This window comes from Cynocephalus volans, chromosome 1 (assembly GCF_027409185.1).
Source record: "Cynocephalus volans isolate mCynVol1 chromosome 1, mCynVol1.pri, whole genome shotgun sequence".
NCBI lineage: Eukaryota > Metazoa > Chordata > Mammalia > Dermoptera > Cynocephalidae > Cynocephalus > Cynocephalus volans.
In genome coordinates, this window is record NC_084460.1 from 136493100 (window position 1) to 136518649 (window position 25550).

Sequence of the window (25550 nt, forward strand, 5' to 3'; positions counted from 1 at the left end):
GTGAGTAGAAACAGACTAAAACCAGTAACAGAACAGTGGCTGTAGTCTGCAGTAGAGAAAAGATTTTACTTTTGACTCCTAAGTATCATGAAGCAAGGGACAGCACGTGCATTTCACCTCTCCTAAGAAACTGATTTTCACACAAGGATGGCACTTTTAGGACAATGGTTGACCTGAGAGCATCAGATAGCTTCCTGACCTTTTATGAGGATATTCTAGGAAGAAAAAAGTAATTAAAAATTGAAAAGTATTCACCAAAAAAACTTTTTCAGGGGAGGGGGGAGAAGTCTCAAATTTTATCATAGTTTTCTCGAATAAAATAGAATTGAAAATTTTCAGTTAACAATAATAACAGCGTTGACTTCACTAAAGCAGGATGCTTTCTATACTTTGTGGATATTCCTATGTCAAAATGACTTAATAATTTTACGTAACTTCTGTTTCTTCATCTGTAAATGGGGATCATAATAGTGCCTAACACGGGGTTGGTGTGACGATTTAAAGAGTTGGAAGCTTCATAGGCTGCCCCTGCGGCATCCCAGCTCCTGCTCTGCCTTCCTGCAGAAGTGAACTTTCTAGGCTCCCATCTGGCCAGTCTCTCCACTGTGCCCTAGCCCAACCCTCTATGTCTGGCTCAGCATCATCACTTCTCCCTCTCTAGTGGGTATTCCGTCAGTATACAATCATATAGTATTTCTCTCAACTTAAAAAAGAAGGCTTCTTCTGCTCAAACTTCTCTCACATCAGTTACTGCCCCTGTTCTTTGTTTCCCCCTGCAGCAAAATTCTCCTCAGAAAGGTTGCCTGTACTCACTGTCTCCAATTTCTCTCTTTCCACTCTGCCTTAAATGCACTCCCACCAGGTTTCTGCCCTGCCACTCAAGAAAAACTGCTCTTCTCAGGGTCATCAAGGGCCCCATGTTATGAAGGCCAATTGTCTGTCCTTATCATACTGGGCTGCATCAGCATCTGACATGGCTGCCCCCTTGGGCCACATCCTCTGCTTGAATGTGTCCTTCACTGGGCTTCTGGGATAGCACCTCCTCTTGTTTTCCTTCCTCTCTCACTCATCTTTCCCTGTCTCCTTTGCTTCCTCCTCTTTTCCCTGACTTCCTGATTTGGGAATGCCCGTGGCTCCATTCTCATCCTCTCCTCTACTTACTCTCACTTCTCTGGTGATGACCTCTAGTCTCAGGGCTTTAAATACCAGCTACAGGCTAATGACTCACAAATGCATCACTCCAGCCAGCCCTCTTCTATTCCGCTTATTTGAAAAGCCAGCAAGCTGTCAATATCTTACAAGGAAGGACCTATGTGATTCAGATGCCCATTACCTCTGTAACCTCATATCCTGCTACTCCCCTCGTTCACTTCTCTAGCTGCACTGGCCTCCTAGCTGTTCCTTCACATGCAGTCACACATCTGCTTTATCTACATGGGTAACTATGGGTAACTTCACCTCCTTCAAGGCTTTGCTCAAATATCTCCAGACCACTCTTATGTAAAACTGCAACCCAACCTCATCACTTGTGATCTCCCTTTCCCTCACAAACCTATTCTTTTACACAATTTCTATTTCCTCATCTGTAAATGGGTATCATAATAATACCTAACTCACAGGGTTGGTGTGAAGATTTAAAAAGTTAGAAGCTTCATAAGCTGTTTTAAAAATTTTTTAATTAAATATAATTCATGTATCATACAATTCACCTACTTAAAATGTACAATCAATGGTTTTTATATTCACAAATATTTGCAGTCCTCACCAATTTTAGAACATCTCATAACCTCAAAGATCAATTCTGTACTTTTTAGCTATCATCTCTCCTATACTTGCATTTCCCATATCCTCAAGCAATCACTAATATACTTTGTCTTTATAGATTTGCCTATTCTGAAAATTTCATATAAATGGAATCATATAATGGGTAGTTTTTGACTAGCCTTCTGGCTTAGCATACTTTCAAGGCTCATCCATGCTGTAGCATGTATCAGGCTGAATAATATTCCATCGTATGGATGTAACACATTTTGTTTATGTGGACATTTGGGTTTTTTCCACCTTTTGGCTTTTATGAATAATGCTGTTATAAACACTCACGTATGAGCTTTTGTGTGAATGTATTTGTTCATTTCTCTTGGGCATATACCTAGAAGTGAAAGTGCTGAGTCATATGGTAACTTTATGTTTATCCTTTTGAGGAACTGCCAGACTATTTAATAAAGCAGCCACACCATTATACACTCCCATTAGCAATGTATAAGAGTTTCAATTTCTCCACATCCTCTCTAACATTTGTTATTATCTGTCTTTTTGATTATGGCCACCCTAAGGACATGAAGTGTCTTCACTGAGGTTTTGTTTTGCATTTCCCTGACAAATGATGATGTTAAGCATCTTTTCATGTACTTATTAGACATTTGTATATCTTCTTTGGAGAAATGTCTATTCAGATCACTTGCCTATTTTTTAATAGAGTTGACTTTTTTTCTGTTCAGTTGTAAGAGTTCTTTATATATTCTAGATAAAAGTCCCTTATCAGAAATGTGATTTGCAAATATTTCTTCTCATTCTGTGGGATGTCTTTTCACTTTTTTGACGTGTCCTTCGAAGCACAAATGTTTCTAATTTTGATATAGTCCAAGTTATCTATTTTGTCCTTTGTTGCTTGGGCTTTTGGTGTCATATTTAAGGATCCACTGACAAATCTGAGGTCATGAAGGTTTACCCTACGTTTTCTTTGAAAAGTTTTATAATTTTAGCTCTTACATTTAAGTCTTTGATCCATTTTAAGTTAAATTTTGCATATGGTATGAAGTAAAGAAAGGGTCTAACTTCATCCTTTTTCATATAGACATTAAGTTGTTGTAGCATCATTTTTGAAAAGATGATTCTTTTCCCACTGAATAGTCTTGTCATCCTTGTTGAAAATCGGTTGTCCAAAAATATATAGATTTCTGGACCCTCAAATTTATTCCATTGATGTACATATCTTTCTTTATATTAGCAAAACACTGTCTTAATTACTAGTGTTTTATAGTCTGTTTTGAAATCAATTACTACTTTTTTCTTTTTCAAGATTATTTTGGCTATTCTGAATCTCCTGCAATTCCATATTAATTTTAGTATCCTTTGTCGATTTTTACAACGAAGTCACCTGGGATTTTGAGAAGAATGAGTTGAATCTGTAGATTAATTTGGGGGAGGGTAATATCTGAACAGTATTAAGTCCTCTAATCCATGATACCCTTGTTTTTTCTATTTATTTCTATCATCTTTCTTTCAACAACGTTTTGCAATTTTTATTGCGTTGTGCTTCTTTTGTTAAATTTATTCCTAAGTACTTTTATTCTTTTTAATGCTATTGTAAATAGAATTTTTTTCCTAATTTCATTTTTGGGTTGTTCATTGCAAGTATATAAAATACAATTATTTTTCATATAATAATTTTGTGTCCTGCAATCCTAACTCATTTATTAGCTATAAAAGTTTTTTAGTGGATTCCTTAGAATTTTCTATCTATAAGATCATGTCATCTGAGAACAGAGATAGTTTTACTTCTTCCTTTCCAATCTACATGCTGTTTCTTTCTTTCTTTTTGCTTAATTGCCCTGGCTAGAATTTCCAGTATAGTGTTGAGCAGAGGTGGTGAGAGCGCATGTCCTGTGTTTGTTCCTTAGCTTAGGGGGACAGTATCAAATCTTTTAGCATTAAGTATGATGTTAGCTGTATGTTTCTGTAGACACCCTTTATCAGGCTAAAGAAGCTCCCTTCTCTTCCTAGTGCTTTTTCTACATCTATGGAGATGATATATGATTTTTGTTTTTTATTCTATTGATATGGTATATTACATTAAATGATTTTTACATATTAAATCAATCTTGTAATCCTGGGGTAAAATCCCACTTAGTCATAATGTGTAATTCTTCTTCTTATGTTGCTGGATTTGTTTTGCTAGTATTTTGTTGAGAATTTTTGTGTCCATATTTATAAGAGATTTTGGTTTGTAGTTTTCATTTCTTGTGATGCCTTTGTCTAGTTTTGACAGGGTAATATGGGCCTCATAGAATGAGTTGGAAGTGTTCATTCCTTTTCCAACTTTTGTATTCTTTTGTAAAGAATTAATATTAATTGTTCTTTAAATGCTTGATAAAATCCAGTGGTAAAGCCATCTGCATATGGGCTTTAATTTTCTGGGAACTTTTTTGATTACAAATTCATTCTCTTCACTAGTAATAGGTCTATTTAGATTGTCTATTTCTTCTTAAGTCAGTTTGGTAGTTTGTCTCTTTCTAGGAATTGTTTGTTTCATACAGGTTATCTAATTTATTAGCCTACATACAATTTTTCATAGGATTCCTTTATATCCTTTCCATTTCTGTAAAGTTGGTAATAATGTCCTCTATGACATTTTTTGACTCTAATAATTTGAGCCTTCTCTCTTTTTTTTGGTCAATCTAGCTAAATGTTTTCCAATTTTGTTTTTTTTTTTTTCAAAGAATGGGTTTTGGGTTTCTTTGATTTTCTCCATTGTTTTTCTATTATTTATTTAATTAATCTCATTTCATTAATTTCCTCTCTAATCTTTGTTATTTCCTTCCTTTTGCTTCCTCTAGGTTTAATTTGCTCTTCTTTTTCCAGTGTCTTAAGGTCAAAGTCTAGGTACTGATTTGAGATCTTCTTTCTTAATATAGGCATTTAGAGCTATAAATTTCCTGCTAAGCATTGCTTTAGTTGTATCCCTTAAATTTTGGTATGCTGTGTCTTTATTCTTATTCATCTCAAAGTACTTTCTGATTTTCCCTTTTATTTTTTCTTTGACATACTGGTTATCTCTCTAGGAGTCTGCTGCTTAATTTCCACAAATTTGTGAGTTTCCCCCAAATTTTTCCAACTATTATTTATATCAATTCACTGTGGTCAGAGAACGTACTTTGTATTATTTTAATCCTTTAAATGCTTTGGTTTGTTTTATGGTCTAGTGTATGATCTATTTTAGAGATCATTGCATGTGCACTTGAGAAGAATGTGTATTCTGCTACTGTTGGGTGGAATGTTCTATATATGTCTGTTAGTTCTAGTTTGTTTACAGTATTGCTCAAGTCTATTCTTTCCTCTTTGATCTTCTGCCTATCTGCTCTATCAACCCATTATTTTTTTCATAGAACTTCTCACCTCCAAACATATTATATACTTCGCTTATTTTTTAGGCTTATTTATTATCTGGTCCCCTCACTTCAGTGTAAACTCCATGACAGTAGGGTTCTTTGTTTTCATTCATAGATATAATCTAAGTGCCTACAATGGTGCTTAGCACGTAACAGGTTCTCAATAAATATTTGTTTCATCAATAAAGAAAGCTCTTAAAACATTGCTTGGCACAAAGAAAGAGCTCAAGAAATGACACTTATTGCTGTTATTATTGATACTGTAAATCTATGCAAGTGTTTTTTTGATTACTACACCAAGCCATCCTTCTAAGTAACCAGTAGCAAACACTTCTGAATTAGGTGGTGGTGGCTGGCAATAAAAATAGAAAATGCCTACTTGTTTGCTTCTTTGGGAATAAGTGCAGCAACAAGAGAAAAGAAATTTAACAAGCACAAGGAAAATATATCATGTGTACATGCAACACTAATACTACAGGTGTTTTCTGTAATCTGTTTCATACAGCCCAGGAATCTGCAGGCTGGTGCACCTGATGATAAACAGGCAATCATGGAAAACAGAAGTAGGAGAAAGCAGAAAAACAATCCTGAGACTTCTCAGGATCATAAAGATCCTAGTGATTGGCCTGTAGAAAAATAATTTAATATAATAAGGTACTAACTCACAGGAGAATGATATAAAGAACTGTTCACAGAAGCAAATTGATTTGATGTACGGAATGGGTTAGGAAAGAATATATCTTTTCAGATCTCGCCACACTTACAGAAATCTAAAAAGTAACAATTTAAAGACAAAGCTAAAGACAGAGCTTGTCAATCAATTTTAACACTGAAAAAAGAAAAAGGAAAAAAAAAAATCCACAGCAGTTTTGTACATAGAAGAGCTTCTGTAAACTTAAATTTTTTAAATTCCTTGCTCCTAGCCACCCTCCCCAGACTACAGCTATAAAACTACTGTAAGTAAATAACAACATCATATAAAAAAGAAAGTGACCAACTTGAAAGGAAAGTAATAGGTAAGATATAACTGTAGTCACTGAGAAGCAGCAATTTTAGAGTCAAGAAGTGAACACTTCTATTTCTGCCCACCAGCATGGTACATATGTGTGATATTTTGTCTAAAGAAAGTAAAGTCGAAATATGTAAGAGAAGAAAAGATAAGAAAATTTACTACCATCTTTTTTCTTAATTGTTCCATTAATGTAGCAGTGTCCATGGAGGGGGAAAAAGGTAGAAAGTAAAAAGCAGAGAAAAGGGTTTTAGAAGGAATCATCCAGAAAACAAAGAAGTGGCAATTGTCCCTCACTCTACTACTACCTCAAACTTCTATACCATCTCTTTCCCTACCAAATTTTTTAAGAGAATTTTTCTATCAGTTTCAGCTTCCTTACAACAAAATCACTCACTGCTGTTATGCAAACTGGCTTAGGTCTCTACTAAAGTTTTTGTGCATGATGGCCTGTATTCTAAAGGTATCAATCTCCTTTGCACCCCAACTTCACAGCTGGGTAGAAAATGGCAGGGCCAAACCACAAGCATAGAGTATAAGAGGGGTGCCATTAACAATAACCTTTCTAAAACACTAATGTTGTCCGAGGTTTGCCAAATAATGGACATTTTTTGGATGAGAAGCTATAGTGATAAAGAAGCCATTTCAGCGTTAGCCTGATATAATATTTCCAGTTCAGTTAGTAAGGTGAATTAAGAGAATCCTGCTCTTTAGAACTGTTGTTGGAGACAAGTATCAGGCATAACTCCAATGGTGGTAGAACTTAAGATTTTATTAGGTATATACCTTTTGTATCTGCAAACATGCTGTTACCGTGTTCCTGAAAAAGTTTGGTGGCAATGAAGACTCTCAGTTACAAGGAGAAATACAGAGTTCTGTCCAAATTGGAAGCTATAACCTCCCAAGAGGAAAAGCTGGTTGGCTGTCAATGGATCTCAGTTCTCTAAGACAAAAAGTATCTTCAGGTTGGCTCAATCCCAAATAGGGGATTGTCTTCAACCTTTAATTTTGTAAGCCTGCTTCTTTATTATCACTGTGATTTTTTTTTTTTAATCTTAAATCCTTAACCATTTTAAATTTCCATCTTAAAATATACATGTGGAACACTCTAAATTGAATTCAATTAGCTCTTTCTCAATGATCCTACTTCCGTTTGAAAATTACCATTTTGCAGAGAACTCTGATTTCTGATACTTTTGTAAATAATGTTTCATACATTAGCAATATACATAAAATAATGTGTCAAAACAAATCTCTTAAGATTATAAAAAAAAAAAAAGATTATAATTAAATTTAGACTTATAATTTAAAGTTTTCTTCTAAAAATATATAAAAATGACTGTGAGAGATAACCCAGAAAACTCTAAGATTAGGCTGCTTCAACTGAATTGCATTGTGAGTTAGATTATAATTTAGTGAATAATCTGTTCTTAAATGCAAAAGAAAATTCTATTACTAAATTATCATCCTCAGTTTTCCTACAACATAGCCCAAACCCAGCTGGAGGAAGGTTAAAGTTATTTTCATCCCTTTTCATTGTAGTTTTTGACAAGACCCATTACACAGTCATAAGAAACAGGGCAGAGATAGGAGGGGGGTCAATGGGAAAGGGGAAAAGACTACTTGGAAATACAGATATGAACAAGGAGACTATTAGAAAAATAGAGAAATAAACCTAAGCAGGTATTGTGATTCTGAGATATATAACTGTATAAATGCATGCATAATCATTTCTTCTAGAAATTATATTTCAGAAAAATTCTATATATTTTATGTAACCTGAAATTACATAAAAAGGTACCTACCTAGTACAAGTCAGGGAAAAATACCTAACGAATGCTGAATGATGACAAATATAGGAGAAAGTAAAATATAGACAGATGGCAAATTGTTAGAAGAAAATAAGGTTTCAATGGACACATACTCTTTTACTAATAAATTAATGATGGCATACACACTGTTTGCTTTGAATGATTCATTACGCAATGGTGCAAAGGGTCTAGAGTTTAAGAAAACAATCTCCTCTATCCCCTAAAGATCAAGCAATTACAGCACAGCTAGTATGATAATTCATTAATAACCTGTAGTCTAGTACATTGGTGCTGCTAATGCCAAATTACAATCAGCCCCAAATACAATTTCTTTAATTTACTAAATAGAGAATATATTATTTAATTTCTGCTTATTTTAACTGCATTTTGCTACATGAGTCAGAATGCAGAGCAAAATCTGAAGTCTTGGAAGACTTCCTACATGGTTTAATTATTGATATACTGTATAAGAACCAGTGACTTTGTGGCTTGAGAGATATAATGGGAGAGTTGAGATGATATTGTATGAAATATAATCCAAAGCTACAAAAAGCTATTTCATATCAAAAGAAATACTGTTATTACATCTGAGAGAGGAAAATCATGTAACAGACAACTAAGACCCAAGAGAAGATATCATAAAAATAGATTCTAACTTCAGGGTTTTATAGCTTTACAAAAATAAATCTATTGTTATATTCCCTGATAGATAATTTGGCCAACCTCAGAGCTCTAACATGAATGTCTTGAACTACAAGGAGTAGAAGAAGGAATACGTTCTGTACATTAATCAAGTTCTATTTTATTGGCTTGTCAGGTATTTATCAGCAACTTTAAATCCAAGGATTATGGGAGCTCAAGATACCTGGCATCTTTTGGGTCACAGACTAGTTTGCCTATTCCTAAATATCTCCAGAGCACAAAGACTGTCATTCTATTTGATAATCCATTATGGTGCTCAGCTACCAACCTGTCAACAAGTCCACTTTATTTCTTTCCTACCCATCTTGAAGATCTCTATACAATCCTTTTTTGTTTTCCCAGCTGAGCAAACTTGGTGATGCAACAACATTTCTTTTTTAGTTCTTTATTCACTAGACTTGTTTTTATTAACCACAGAGGAAAACTGAGCTAATTCTAAAATGACTTTTATGTACCTCCCTGCCTTTAATCATGAAGAGGAACTTTTCTTCAGCTTTTTAGTTCTATCTTGAGATACAGATCTCAAAGTGGCCCTCTTCGGTTGTGTCAATTCCAGTGCACAAAAGGATTTTACATCTTGAAGAAGAAAGGTTTTGGTTTCTTCAGAGAAGAAATTTTCCCTAGTCCATATATCTTAAATATTCCCTTAAAATACATGAAACTGTATCTCCTTGTTAATATTTATATCTGACCTATCTATCTAAACTAAAATACACAAAAGGGAATAAATCTGATTTAACATAAAGTAGGCAACAGGCAGCTACTTTTGCTAGATAATTACACAACTCTTACAACAAATCCAGCTCAGAATTTGATCCTGAAAGAAACTATAGCTCAGCCACACCAATTATTCATGTCTTACTGGAGAGCTAAGTGAATAAAGTCTTTCACATCTGTGTGGAAAACTATAGGTACATTTTTCTCACCAATTGTAGATGTCAAATGAAATCAGAAGAGCAATTTCTCAATGACAGCAATATTGTCATTTGTGTAAGACAATCCTTCATTGTGCTTGAATGTCCTGAGCAGGGCAGGATGTTTAGCACCCCAGCCCCTGAAACCGTAAATGTCAACAGTGGTCCTAGGTATTAAGACCAATGAAAACATCCCTACACTCTTTAAAACCCCCTTCGGACTATAGTGTTACTACTGATGAATGCTGAGATCCATCCAAGTCATGCTGATAATTTTAAAAGCTTCCCTGAAATAGACAGAGGACAAGCTGATATTCTCGAGAAATGAATATGCCAACAAAACATTTTTCTAAATTTATCAAAAACCAATAAAAAAAATATTGCTGAAGTATTGCAGGTAGTTTTATTTTCATTTGTTCCATAAGAATTTGCCAGTAGGGCTGGTTGGTTAGCTCAGCTGGTTAGAATGGAGCCTCATAATACCAAGGACATGGGTTTGGCTCCCCCAACCAGCCAGCCACCAAAGGAAAAAAAAAAAAAGGAAAGAAAGAAAAGAATTTACCTTTTTTTTTTTACAAAAAAGATAAATTGATGTTGCCTGATAAGCAGATACTATCAAAAGAATAGTGTCTGCTTATCAGGCAAACAGAACAATTTCATAGTACCAGAGTCCATCCTGTTGTAGATACAGGGAACAGAAGAATTGGACTCATCCAGCAATTTCTGCCCAAGAAAAGCTTAAAATTCCAAATCAGAATTTTAGAAAGCAAAAGGTCAAAGACCATATGTAACACTTTTGAAAAATCTTGGCAAATGTACAATTTGAGATGCAAAAGGACAGAGGCTGACGAAAATTAGGAAGGAAAGAAGGGATATAGAAGGGAGGCAGGGATCAAGATAATCTTGGAAAGCAACCTGAAGTTCTACCTCCCTAGTAAATCCAATTACATATTTTCAGGGAGCTGCGGAAGCTCAGCAGAGGGGTCAGCTGAGATTCTGACCACATTGCAGAAAGGTACAGGTCACATCTAACCTTTGCTGGTTTTAGTCGGTTCAGAGGACACATTTCCAGTCTTCTTCTTTTTTCTTGGTACAGGTACACATTTCCGGTCAAATGTAACAGGACTATATTGAGGGAGGCTGTTGAATTTTTTTTCAAATTCTTCATCCAGCTTTGCTGAGCTATGAAAAGTGGGAGAGGGAATTCGATCAGCACATGACCAAATATGTGAATAGAAAATGATACGATATATATTTTAATATATTCCATTTGAAAACAGGACCCCTGGGAATTAGGGGTTTTAAAAGTGAATTCCGTGTAAGGAAAAAACCCATCTTTTCAGAAATGCTTGAGATTTAACAATACAGTTTTCACAGTAAATTCACATGGCGTTATGTTATTGCCTTAGAATAGTAGAAAAATGGTTTAAAATATTGGAATAGTTTTGAAGTATGGAATTTGCTACGGGAAACTTTTCATAAAGTTCAGTACAAAGCATACTCTATTCATATGATTTCTCGTTCTAAAGATTCATATACATGTACATATATTGGCAAGCTTATGCTAATATGCTACATTAGTAGTTTTGTGAGATTGGTTTTCTTTTGTTTTTTTCTTTTTTTGTGGCTGGCCAGTATGAGGATCCAAACCTTTGACCTTGGTGTTAAAAGGCTATGCTCTAACCAACTGAGCTAACTGGACAGCCAGATTAGTTTCTTTAAAAATATTTATTGACTAGTGCTTGGTTAAAGCATGTATGCACAAACAAAAAGCAAACACACAAATTCTGAATATTAGAAAAAATTATGGAGAGTTGACCAGGATGAGAATTAAACACTCAATGAGAAAAGCCAGTTTTCAATGAACACACTGGCAGAGAGGCAACACTGCTTTAACTTAAACCACAAATGACTTTAGAAATGCCACCAGTAAAGTTGGGAAATCCTTGGGCTGGTTTTGACTGTCTCTAAGGCTCCCCACACAGCAATGGCAGCATTCCTGCTGGAACCTAGCCTGGCCGCTGGCTTTCATTTAGTGAAATTTATTAACTAAGATGAAACCCAGACAGATGGGATAAGCTGCAGGAGAACTGCTGTGCTTGGTAGATGGAATATGGAAGGTGTATGGGGAAGAGGAGAGCAGCTTTAGTACCAACTTAACAAGAAGCCAATGTGTTAGTCTGGTAGCTAAGGGATGTCCTTGAGATGCTTCTAGGGCCATTCCTAAATTCTGTCAAAGCAGTGGAGGCTGGTAGGTGGGTGGGGGATGCTCCTCCCTTAATAAAATCATTTTTTCTCATTCAATTAAAAAAATTTGTACTAATGGAATATCAGATATTATCTGATACTAATGAGATACTATCCAAAAGCTATCTGTAAGTTTTGAATTTCTCAAATATGCTGACTAGCCAAAATAAAATTGAAAATGCAAAATGTAATTCATAAAGTCTCTTGGGACTGCTTTTTTGTTTTGTTTTTTTAAAGGAGAACAATGATGAGTACCTATGCTTTTCTTGGAGAAATCTATAAAATTAGAACTGCCAATACTGAGCAAATTTTTCTTGGCTACAGTTAACTAAAACAGGTAGCACATTTTCTGACACAAAAAGTTGTAAAATACTCATCTACAAATCTAAGAGAAGATGATAGGAACTGGCATCTCTCACTGCTCAGGCACTATATTGGTATGTTATAAATAAGGCAAACACAAATAGTCTGATCCTGAAAGGCCCACTAAAAGGAGAAAGGAGTAAAGAGAACAAGTTTATGGCTGACTTAAACCTGTAGAAAACCACACTCCCAGTTACAGGCGTATGTATGTGGCTTCCTCAGAAATTACTAAAAAGCAAACACACAAGAATTCGCACACCAATCTCTTTTCAGGGACAGATTTTCAAAAGATTGTTTCACTTATCTTGTTCCTCAAAGAAGACTGATGAAATATCTCTGTGACAGCTTTAGCAGTTTCTAATAAAAGCATCAGAGAAATTTCTGTTGGAGAGCCTTAATGCTTGCTTTATTCCCCTGGGACTTCACACTGTCTATAATGAGACCTACTTCCCTCTTGGTGTGTAAACCCATAAGCATTGATAGTTCTTCTAGAATATATAGAACATTGGTCTAGATGCTCGAGTTGCTTTTTAAGGAAATTCTAAGTTTGAAATTATCATTTGACAATGACAAATGTAAGGATTCTCAGGTCATTATTTAGGTATAATGTAAGAAAAACTAATTTAAAGTACTTTGGACTTAAAAAATATTAGAAATAAAATATATCAAGTTATAAATATATCATTTCAATATAAATAATTTTGAGGAGGCAGCACCATAGGAAATAACTTTCATGCTCCCACTTTGTGATGATCTAGAGTCTTAAAATTAACCAGGCTTTAAAGCATTGTAACTTCCAAGAAAAAATATATTATTCCACAAACAGAAATGCAAACATTATAAATAAACCAAATACAATACACTTAGTGCATAAAATTTGCATACCTTTAAGCACACTTGTAAAAAATATGAAGAATATAAAAATCTACTTATTTCTGTTCAACATATTCTTTTCAAATTTAGATAATGAGAAATCTCAAAGGATCTTCAAAACGGAAAAACTGAATATGCAGATAATTTCCTCACCAATATAAAGTATCGCATCTGTTAACTTACTAATAAAATATATCAAGATCATTAGAGTCTTTGGCATAATATTAAATATGAAATAGTTCTTAATAATTTTATTTTGATGTGATGTATGCTATTACTTAATACTGCATTTCAGTACGTAATATATTGAATGTTCTCTGTACCCGAAGAATAGTCAACTTAATATTTTTACCTTAGAGCAATACAAAATGGCTTAAACAAAACAAGGTTAGAAACAGAAGCAAAATTTTATTTACCTCATATTTTTCAGCTGTCTTTTATAAACATAGGTACATACATTTAGAAATACTAAGTAAAGTTTATACAGTACATAAAGTGGACAAAATGTAAACATACTAATAATATCCATCCTAAGCTTCAGAAGAGAAAATGTATCCTGGAGACATCAAAGCATTTACAATGTTACATCACTACTCCATGGTGGAACGTCAAACATAGCCTAAGTCTAAAATCTACTTATTTTCCACTATACCTAAAATGGACTGATATTGTCACTCACATGACCGTGTTAACAGCAGAATTCATGTGAAATATTTGATTTGTGTTAATTAAGGTGCTTACTAAGACTGAAGCAAGTGCTGAATGAATAAACAATAAGTTGTTAGTGATGTATGTTTACTTGGACACTCCTACCCACACTTGGGGTCTGTGCGGTGCAACTGACTGTGCTCACAGGTACCTACCCAAAGAGAGAGTCTTCCTTTAGCTTTGTCTTCTTGAACTTCTTGCTCCCACTGGTCCCAATCTGGTTAAATGTCCAGCTTTCTTCATTCCAACACCCTTCATGATCAGAGGAGTTTCCCTTTCCTGAGCTTCGTTTTCCTAAGGAAATTCAAGAGAAAAGATGTGCTCAGTATATTGGAGTTTGTGTGTGGTGGGATCATCTCAGTTGCTTCACAAGTGATCTCTTGCCTCCTTGATGCTATTTGTAACTATTTCAGAGTACCCAGAATTATTCACGCAGGACTATCTTTAATAATGGAACATGCAAAAAAGTAATTTACAACCTCTGAGATAAGTTGTCCTGTCCATAATTCAACAGGTATCACACAACTCAAGAGACAGACTAACTACTGCTACCTTTTCCATCTGAGAACCAGCCTAAAGTATGACAGCCTTTGCCCGTGGGCACAATAAATTCTAATTTCCCCAGGACTCACTGGAATGACATTCCTGGAAAACTATGGACTCCCAAGTATTTTTACTCAGGGCTTGTTAGACCTACGATTCACATATTTCTTGTTGGAATATAGCTTGGCAAGAGGTAGTCCTCTAGCCAGATGTTATATTTTAAAATAGATGCATTTATCTGAAATAATCTATGGAATAAAGGTATACACATTAATTGGGTTTTGGACACTGTTATGTTTTAAAAGGCCCTTCACTTCAATTACAGTTTTGATAACCTAGTAGAGAGGGCTAGATAAGGTATTTGCTACTGGAGCCTACAGGTCAAGATTCTGCCAAATACATCTGATTGATTCAGGAAATTCTACCAGTTTTAAAAAAACAAATGAAAAGCTCCAAACATTCAATACCAATCCTTCAGAACCAAGATCCAGCTCCTACCAGTTAAAAAATAAAAAAAGGTTTGAATTACTTTGAATACTTATATTCTGAGAACTACCTACAAAATGAATACAAACTCCCCTTAACAGTACTAGAAAACATGTACGTAAAACAATAAATGGACATGATCTACAAACCATAAAGAACCATGCAAATGTAATAAGATATTATTTTGACACTATATTGTTCTTTATGGCAGTTCTTTTCAACAACTCTAAAGGAGAAATTCTGCTTGGTTTTCATATTCTTTTCAAGTTTGTGTTAGTTACTTACCCCTGTCAACATTAGCTCTCAGAGAGGTGAGCATGCCCTCAGACACCAGGGTTTTATAAAGAGCACCTTTGCAAGACCTCTCAGATTTCCTGGAGCCACAAGTCTCTATTTTTCTGTGACAGTCACTGTCCTCAGGCTTGGCCTGTCCTGATAGGTTGGGTGGTAGGGCATCCTCTGTCAGGGTCAATGGTTCTGCTTTTATACCCTCTGGCACCTCACCAGAAATGTTCTTGCTGGCAGAAATATTAATAAACTCTGGAGGTCTTGACTCTTTGGTGGTGTCTGAGGATTTCTCCTTTGACATTTTCTTCTCTCTTGATTTCACTTTTTTCTTTGGTGGCTTGGCATCCAAAATGCTTCCCTTGCCACTTGAGGATGTGCGAACCTTCTTGCGAGGGGTTTCTCCAAGTTTCTCAATGCCCCAGTCTCCTTTTGCAACGGCTTCGATGGTGTATATGACGCTCTCAATATCAGATTCCGAAGACTGCCTCTTTTTGCAAGTCTTCTTGGGTGTTGATTTATCATTTCCATGTCGATCCATTTTGCTTTTCTTCTTTTTCTTTTTTAGCTTCTCTGGTTTGTTTAATGCTGTGGGATCCTCAATGATCATAATTCCATGAGGATGGCACATATGATCCTTTCTACTGGGAACATCACTTATTATTATCTTGCTACTGGCAGAATAAGAAAAATCAGGGAAGTGACTACATTTTTGATCTTCCTCAAATTCTTCCTTTCTAATTTCTTTGGGATCTTCCATTTTTATAGCCATTATATCATCCATTTGCAGCTCCTCAAAATTTCTTAATTCCTTAGAATCTCTTACGTTTTCCTTAGCTGATTTTTCAAATTCTGCTTCCTTCTGTAACCTGGCTTCAACTGTTTTCTCCAGTTTGATTTCTCTTTCTTCCTTTCCCTTCTCCAATTCCTTAATTCTTCCACCATCTGATTCTTTTGTTTTTATTAGCTTTGATTCTTCCATTTTTACACCCTCTGATGCCAAGCACATCTAAATGGTTAAAACAAAAATGGAGAACAACAAAAAAATTATTATTCTGTACTCAAAATTAAATTAAACAAACTTAAAACTTTACAATAATCAGCCCACTTCTACCAAACTAGTAACTTAAATGACTGAAATTAATAGAGGACTGTAGGTACTGTCATACATTTATTAAACTGTAGACAAACATATATCTATCATCATCATTTTCCAGCTTCCTCAGAAGCTTTTGTTATGAAAAGATCTGGTAGGAGGAGGATGGGATCCAGAGATGAAAGACCCAAGTTTGAATCTTAGTTTTGCTACTTATTAACTTTGTGACCCAGAATGAATCACTTCCCTCCTTGCTCCTCTGTGGCCATTGTAAAATGGAAATGATCCTATCTCACAAATGATTTTGTGAGGTCTAATGGAGATGATTTACTTATGGTAGAACACAGGTAATCATCCCAAAATTCTGTACAGATATTTACCTTTTCCTTTTTCCAGCAGAAATTAGGAAAACCGCGATGATTTCTATCTATCCACTTGAAATTAGAAATATGATAATTCACTGAACAACTACAGAAAGTTTCCGTTAATGAACAAAACATTATAGGCCCACAAATGCTGACAGACAACCCTAAAAACACACGAGCTCTAAAAACAAAGGTTTTGTTTTGACATGTTTGGTAGCAAATCTGATTGGATCTGAACTTACCTGGCTGCAAATTCTGACCTGAATCAATGTGAAACTGTTCAACATCTTTAACAGCTTATCGCACTTACAGTGACTACTCATATGATCTTGCTATCAGAATATTCGTGCATTTGAATATGCACTGGGAAAATTAAATAGTGTAAGATACATTTACTGCATCATTTTCCTAAAATCTAAAAAATTCTGAATATCAAAACATGTCTGCCCCCAATTTGGTTAACTTTTTAAATTCTTCACCAAAACTCCCAAAATTTCACACATAGGACATTCAAAGGCAAAGGTGCCATCTTTCTCTCACTGAGCCCCCAGGTACTTTGGAACTTCAATCTAAAGCTATTTACTAGAAGGGAAAATTGCAGCCTATCGTAAAATTTGTTTTTAATGCTTGGGTTTTCATTCATAAACACAACTGCAAGCCTATCAAATGCCAGGCTCCATGGAAGATACTAAAGATACAACAATCGATAAGGTCAGGTCTCTACCTTTGAGAAATTTATCAAGAGGCTGATGATGCTGACCTTGTCGAGGGCAGCACAGGAAGTCTTAGCCATAACTATTTTATCTACTTTGCATTAGCAGCTCAGAGGGGAAAGAGTATTGGGGCTTGCTGAGTCAATGCAAAATCAAGAGCGTGAATAGGAAACACTGATCTGTTTTTAAAAATCATCACCTTATCAAATGGAAAGCTGTCAGAGATTGTTAATATCTGTAAAATTCACTTTTAAATGGACAATACATTGAATTAAATATAAGATGTTCTTTTGCCTCATTTTTTTTTCTTCGTATTTTTAATGCATCATAAATCTTTGTGAGAATTATGTTATGATTAGTAAATCTGGGAAGAAACTGGAGAAGGGCGGGGAGAGCCAGACACTGTAATTTTTAAAAATGAGCATGATAAGAGCATTCAGCCCTTCTGATCATTCACAGGGATGATTTGAAATATTAAGAATTCATAACAGAGCTGTCTTTTTCAGGAACTCACGGAGGTTAACTTTTAGGCCCCAGCAGTGGCTATAAAGACTTAGAACTTCTCTTTATAAAATAACCTTACCAGAAATAAGCTCAAAGCAAAATGTTATCTTAAGTTAATTTGAAACACTGACACATTAACCTTCCCTGCATGTTTTACACTTATGGGATAATGTGCTGTTTGTGTAACAATTTTGAAATATTTTTTATTTCACTTTCTCAATTATCCTAGCCCTTCATGAATACCCCATGTGGGGACAGAGAGTATACTACTTCTGTAAGGAAAACTAGAAAGGCATTCTCAAAGGAAATTTTGTAGTTTTTCAATCGCTATCACTCTGGTGGCCTTTAATAGGTCATTTCAGGGACCTTTTGCCACGTAGGTGATGGTTTTTTACAGTGGTATGCCAACAGTTTGCATTCATACAGGCTTATCTCAGCACATCTAATAACACTTTGCAATCTATATTTTCTGCTTCTATATATTTCAAAATGATCTTCCTCATCACCCCTGATATGATTTTACAGCTAGGAATGAAATGGAACAAATGCAGACATTCTCTCTGGGGACATATTCTGAGAAATAGCACAATATTTCTTGCGTAGGTAACTGAACACTAGTCATGCTTTACTTCCTTGTTTCAGGGTCTTAAAAGTTTTTTTCACAGAGTATGTTAATCCTAAATAATAAAAAAAACCAATTATATTGCTGGAAGTGAAACCACGAAAGTAAAACAAATAACTGAATTAAAAATCACAAATCTACTCACTAACCAAAAACCAAATCAGACTCTCAGAATTGGGTATCACTCTAGAGGTTATCTGATTTAACCTCTTCCCAATGCAGGAAGTCATTTTACTATAGTATTCCTGAGAGTTAGATAACCACTTTTGCACAAAGACAATGAGCATATACTCTGTTAGAGGGCAATTGTGTTTGAATTTTTTTTAACTATTGAGCAAAAATCAATCATCCTATAAGTCTTAATTCTGTTCCCTGAAGCCACATAAATTCACTCTTTCTCATGTGACAGACTTTCAAATCCTTGAAGATAGATTTTCTGTTCCCATAAGTCTCTTCTGGTATAATGTCTCAGCTTCTTTAAACATCTCATCACATATAAAGGCTTCCATCCTCTCAAAAGTTGAGTCCCTTTTATCTAAATGCAGTAGCACCATAGCTTGCCTAATGCCACACAATGAGTAACTCAGACTCGAACCCACAGGAGAAAACAGAGGCTGAGAAATGGGATAACAGTACATCCACCAGTGGGCTGCTGTGGGGCAAAAGCGAACAAATGTGTGTAAACACAACTTATAAATAGTACAAAGTTTTACGAAGGTTAGAGAAAATAAATCTTTCAATTTAGCACTATCTTTCCTAGATTATGCTCCTAGCCTTCCTGTAAGGTAATGGATGAGAAGTAGAACTGTTTAGCTGGTAGGGATACTAGGTACCTTTTAATGGGGCCCAGAGAAAAATTCTTTTTTCTTTTTTTAAACAGGTCACTTCTGGATTGTATTGGGTTTGAGGTCAGTTAAAATCCCGGATTTCTTCACCCACCTAATATGCTAGTAAGCTTGGTCTCTCCTATTCTGCACTTTTATAATTTATTTATTTATTTTGTACCTACTGTAAGATTTTCCATTACTCCTTATAAAGTTTATCTTTCCAAAATTTGAATTAAATTATTTTCTAGTTTTGTGTTATACACGCACTTGATAAAGCTGCTTTTTACATCTTTGTCCAAATCTTTGGTAATAATGTTGAGCAGAACGTGGCCAAGGACAGAGCCTTCTGGCAAACTTCTAGAGGCCCTTTTGATTTGAACATTAATAAACTTCAGAAATCTAAGAATGTTTTATAATCCAGTCTAAATTCCTCCTATTTTGTTCACAAGGACATAATAAAATTATCTGTTAAAAGTCTTGCTGAAATCTGGATACAGTATGCCAACTGCATTCTGTTAGCATATTTTATAACCAACCACAACCATACCCAATAAAAATGAGGACAGCTTATGTACCAGTCAGCATCTAACTTGGCAAACAGAAACAGCTTAAAGGATAACTAGCAGAGGAAATATAGTGAATGGAATAGGTTGGTTACACAGGTCATGAAGAACTAAGATACCCAAACAGAAGGTGGGAAGGCAGCCCAGGGATCAGCAACAGCAGCAAGTCGGAGCAGAGACAAATGGGGAAGAGTATCACTGAAGCACAGGGGCCAGGTCCTCAGAGGAAGACGGGAGCCTGGTGGGCCTACCTAGAAGGAGCCGGAACAAGGTAGAGGTGCTGCCTTTGTTTTACCCTACACCTCCTCAGCCCTTCCCCGCACACTCTGGTCTCTCTCTTCTTTCTAGCCCGTAATTTCCCACCAGGGGACACAGAACCCAAGGAAAGGCAGTGTATAGCCATGTAAGATACAAGGCAGCAAGAGGACCAACAGACTCTGGGACATTTAACAATCACCTTTTTCAAGGAAACTTGGATAATTCCCAGTTTTCATCTTCTTTTTTATGTGTTCAAACATGTTATAATTTTCAAAACTTTCTAGGAATTAATAGTCAGTATTTTAGGAATCATGTTACTTTTTTTGAAAATCAGAATGAAATTTTTCCCTTTTTGTTATTATTGAGTTCTCCTACTTTCTATAACTTATCAAAGATTACCAAAAGTAAGACAGAAATCTCATTTGCAATGTCTTGCAATATCCTACAATCTGATTTTTCTGCTGTTCTTCTAAGGTTGACTTAATATAGACTTATTTTCACCTGTACTTTCTGGTTAGAACATAATTTTCCTTGCCTCCTCACCAAAATGGTGGCAGAACAATAATTGTACAGTTTTGCCTTCTCCTGTCTTTTGTTGCCTTTATTTCCTCTAATCTAGACTCAACAATTTCTATCTTTATCTAGCTCCAAACAGTTAAAAATAAACTCAAGATTTTTAAAATTTGTTTTTGCCAAGCTTTAGCTCACACTGAACTTAAGAGTATTTTTTCCTATGAGTTGATACCATTCTTTAGTTTTTTTGTATACTTTCTTGGTTATTTGTTATACAAGGTGCATATTCTTTTACAAATGAATTCATTAGTGTTTATGGGCATTCACAATTAGAAAAAAACTCCTCCATTCTTTTACTGGGACTGTATGTGTATATGCCTGTGGTGGGGGGTAGCGGCAAGGGGTGAGGGGTGAGGGGGTAGGGAGACCAGACAGACAGAGGCTCTCATTGACTTTGGGCCTTATTCCATCTTAGTGTTTATTTGCATGTACAATTCCTGAATTCTTTGAAACTCACCTTTCTTTAAGTCTAAAGTATACGTTTGACTCTTTAAAGCATTCTCCTTCTAAACATCTTGGTTTCCTATTACTACAAAAATCACTAAGATAAATTCTATGATTTGGTATTTATTTTCCTACATATTAGACATTTCGACATGACATAAATAGAACCAGGAAATAGCTATGGATTTACAGTCATCCTTTGGTATCCACCAGGGACTAGTTCCAGGATCTCCTGTGGATACCAAAATTTGCAAATGCTCAACTTGCATAAAATGGCATTATATTTGCATATAACCTACATACATCCTTATATATATACTTTAAATCATCTCTAGATTACTTACAATATCAAATACAATGTAAATACTATGAAAACAATTGTTAATATTGTATTTATTATTTGTATTATTTTTTATTGTTGTATTGCTATTATTTTCTGAATATTTTCAATCTACAGTTGGTTGAATCTGTGGATATGGAGGGCTGACTGTAATAACTTTGATAAGATGCCATCACTCTTGGATATGAGCAAATTCTACATCAAGAAAGTGGATGTGAGCAAATTCTACATCGAGAAACAGTTTCAAAAGGCAGATGTACCAGTCTGTTTTGTGTTGCTGTAATAGAAATACCTGAGACTAGGTAATTTATAAAGAACAGAGGTTTATTTGGCTTACGATTCTGGGACAGCTGCATCTGGCATGGGCCTCAGGCTGCTTCTACTCACGGAAGAAAGTGGCAGGCAGCTGGTGGGAAGAGGGGAGGGGGAGAGGGAGAGAGGGAGAGAGAGAGACAAGGTGCCAGGGTCTTTTAAACAACCAGCTCTTGTGGGAACTAATAGAGCGAGAACTCACTCACTACACCCACCACCCAGAGAGAGCATTAATCCATTCATGAGGTATCCACCCCCATGACTCAAACAGCTTCCAACTGTCACACTGGGGATCATATTTCCACATGAGTTTTGGCAGGGACAACATATCCAAACTCTATCAGCAAGGTTTCTGGAGCCAGACTGCTGACAACTGCAGATGGGTTCTGCCACTGATTAGCTATTTTCCCTAAACATTTCTGTACCTCAGTTTCCCAATATATAAAATATGAATGCTAATATTACTTTCTTAGGAATACTGTGATGTTCAATGAATTGCAATTGTAATAGCACTTAAAATAGTGCCCAGTAGAGAGCAAAAACAATGTATTGTAATAACCATCCGCCTGGGCTCTTATGCCATATAGAATATCAGCTATCATTAATCATAGTAACATTCATATCGGCATCACTAATAGCACTCCATGTCCTTGGTAGACTAACTGCTTTGCTCTAACTTTTCATTCTAAGGTTGAATGATTCTATAGTTGGGGGGGAAAATACACAACAAAATCAGATTCATGAAGATTTCAAATCAGTTATCTTTCAAGAAGCAACTCAAACATATAAGTAAGCTCAGTTCTACTTCTGGATACAAGTATATCTATTTACATCTACATTTAGGTGCATATATTAACACTTTAGTGGCACTAACGGATGTGCCACATTATGCACAAACATATGCATGGATGTGCACACAGACAAGCATGCAGCAGACATAAAAGAAAGTAAATCAGTGTGAACTCAAGTGAATAAAACTGCATCGTGGGAAACACAGAATTAATGTACATTATTAATTTAGTCAAGCTGCTCTTGATAGAGGGCTGGTTGTTAATTAGGCCTTGAAGCACTACATGCCTAGCAAATGTTAATTTATTCTTCTATTCTTATTTTAAATTGGACAATAACCTTTTTTAAAAGTGAGAATGGAAAATCATCTAGACACCTTCCAGGGATGAAATTTCCATGGCTGTACTAAAAGAAGTTAAAATGGTAATGTTTTAAATCAAATGATGGACATAAATATTTGATACCTATTTGTCTATTCCCTCGGGTTCCACTCTGTTTTCTTTAACTGTAATTCAGGGGACACAGAGTGTGTTCTGTTTACCTTTGCATTCTCCTCTAAGAATATCCTAGCACCTAACTAAAAGAAGGCATTCAACAGATAATTGTGTTAAACTGGATAGTTTATTAGCTCTAAGGTAACTGATGAGTCTAAAATGCATTCTGTTTCATACCAGGAAAAAGTTACTTTACGAGTCTATAAAAAACGATGCTAATAAGCAGTAGCATGGTCGTAATTAGCCATGCTACTGCTTTAGTCTAGCAACAATTAACACTGTCCTTAGTTACACCTTCAAGAGCGCTAGTGAAAATTAATCACCAATATTTTAATTTTCCTCTGCCAATAGAAATAACACTGAGGTTTCTCACTGTTTTGTGTAGTTAGAAAGGCCTGATGGTGATGTGTTAGAAGAAATGTAACTCACTCCCAAAAGAAAAACAAAAATTGAGACTCTTCCCTATAGATATGTCCTCATTCATAAGTGGGAGTTAAATAATAAATAAGAAAGAAAGAAAGAAAGGACGAACAATTACAATATACATTGAACTTTCAGAAAGAGAGATCAGAACTGTGGTTACTGGAAGTAGGAAAGAGGGAGAGTGAGAAATTAATTAATAGACACAAAAAATGATATGTTTTGTAATGATGAATATGCTAATTATCCTGATTTTATCATCACACATTGTACACAGGCATTGACATTCAACTCTGTACCCCACAAATCTGTATAATCAATTATGTTTCAATTACAAAAAAAAACAAACAAACAAACCAAAAATTGATATGTTAAGACTGAGATCCCAAGGATACACATATTGGACTGTGTATAAAAAGTTATCCTCCCAAAATGATTACAAAGAAAAAGAAAAAATTCAATAGGAATACTGAAGGGGTGAGATAAAACATGCAGTGAAGGAATTATATTTTATGTTTCTGGGTTCAGATGGGGTAAGACCACACCTTACGCTCAGGGTTTGCTATTGGAGACTTGATTTGAAAACATAATAAACCTGTGCAGCATCAAGTTTTTATCTCTGAATCAGACATTTTAAGTGTATTCCTTTCTACAAATGTTACGATATCAATTCATTTCTTTCATATGCCCTGATTTAAAAGACTCAGTCAAATGACAAATGAGAAATAATCAAACATATGTACTGGATAAGAAGTAATACCATAGAAACAGAAGACATTTAACTGGTACTAAGAAATGGTAAGTAGTTTCAAAATGCACCATATTATTTTGCTCTTAATTATACTTTATACTTTGTCTTTCATTGTCTATTATACAGGAGTCAGCTAGATTAAAAACAAAGCAGTGTGAAAAAAGACCTACTGACACTAATCAGGAAGTTTCAATTTCAAAATCCCTCCTTTTTAGTACAAAACAAATGTTTTGTAGCCAAAGTATATTTACAATCATTTTATATTGCTTATTGTCTGCCAAAACAGTGTAGACATAACCCTAGGATGGCATTTAGTGGTGTTTTCCAAGATGTGCATTTCTTCCATAATTAAACAAAACCAGAATGTTTTTGCCACAGAAACACACACTCGTTGATGGTTTCTGAGAACAGCACTGCTGCTAAGGAAATTTGATTCTCTTTATCATAAAAGATACTGGTCACAGAACAGTGGTCTAAGCTTCTCTCAATACTAAAATCTGGCCTTATTTAACAGTTGTCTATTTGTTTTGCTGAAACAGTTGGGACAAGTGAAATGGTGGCTTAAATATTTCTCATTATATACATTTTCTTCAGAAACAGAATAGTTTCTGAAAATTCTGGATGAGGTGGGGAGGTGGGGGTGGCCTTTGCTACAACATAAGGCCATCTGCTAAAGTCTCCCCCAAAGTTGTTAAAGGCAGTCATTAAGAGCATTCCTATATTTCAGTTCTTCCAAAAATAAGTCGTTCCAATTGGGATGAGATAAAAAGTTTTAGAATAGGAGTTTTCTAAAAACAGCTCACAACTCTGTACAAAAAGATAAGGAAAGAAACACACCACTTGCAAATAAAAGGTTGCCCTAAATGTATTTTAAGTATCATAATTCATTTATATGGTGACAGTGTGGGAAGATCTAAAGTGGTATCTGCAGGTTTATGTTTTGGGCTTGAGGGGGTTAAAAGGGGATGGAAGGGATAAAACATCAATAATATATGAAGACACAACAGAAAACTTAGAGTCATATCTCAGCTAAATACCACCAATAATTGGTAGTGGTGGAGAATATTAACGCTGACTGGAGGGATCACAGCCAAGTAAGATTATCCATGGGATGTCCTACTTTTTAAAATATGGTATATAATTTCTGTAATTTTATTATAATGCAGCTTTTCTGAAAGTGAGCCACAACTTCACATAAGATTTAATTTTTACAGATACTAGGATAAATTTATCTTTACCTATCCATTTATTTCACTTTAATTGTAAGTGATTTTGGCACGTGCGAATGTGAGGAAAACCAGGAAATTGAGGCCTCTGAAAATGTCTTCATCCTTTTTTAGTAAATAGGGTTAATGACAACTTTTCCAATT

General features: G+C 35.2%; 1 protein-coding gene across 4 annotated transcripts in view; it reads right to left on the minus strand.

Moving 5' to 3' along the window:
• Positions 1 to 25550, minus strand: part of BBX (BBX high mobility group box domain containing) — a 278279-nt gene that overhangs the window by 27113 nt on the left and 225616 nt on the right. For all 4 annotated transcript variants that reach the window (XM_063098074.1, XM_063098086.1, XM_063098080.1 and 1 more), the window contains 3 exons: positions 15110 to 16118; positions 13951 to 14089; positions 10638 to 10786 (listed from right to left, as the gene is read on the minus strand). In XM_063098074.1, the coding sequence (XP_062954144.1) occupies positions 10638 to 10786; positions 13951 to 14089; positions 15110 to 16118 (1297 nt within the window). The remainder of the gene's footprint in view (positions 1 to 10637; positions 10787 to 13950; positions 14090 to 15109; positions 16119 to 25550) is intronic.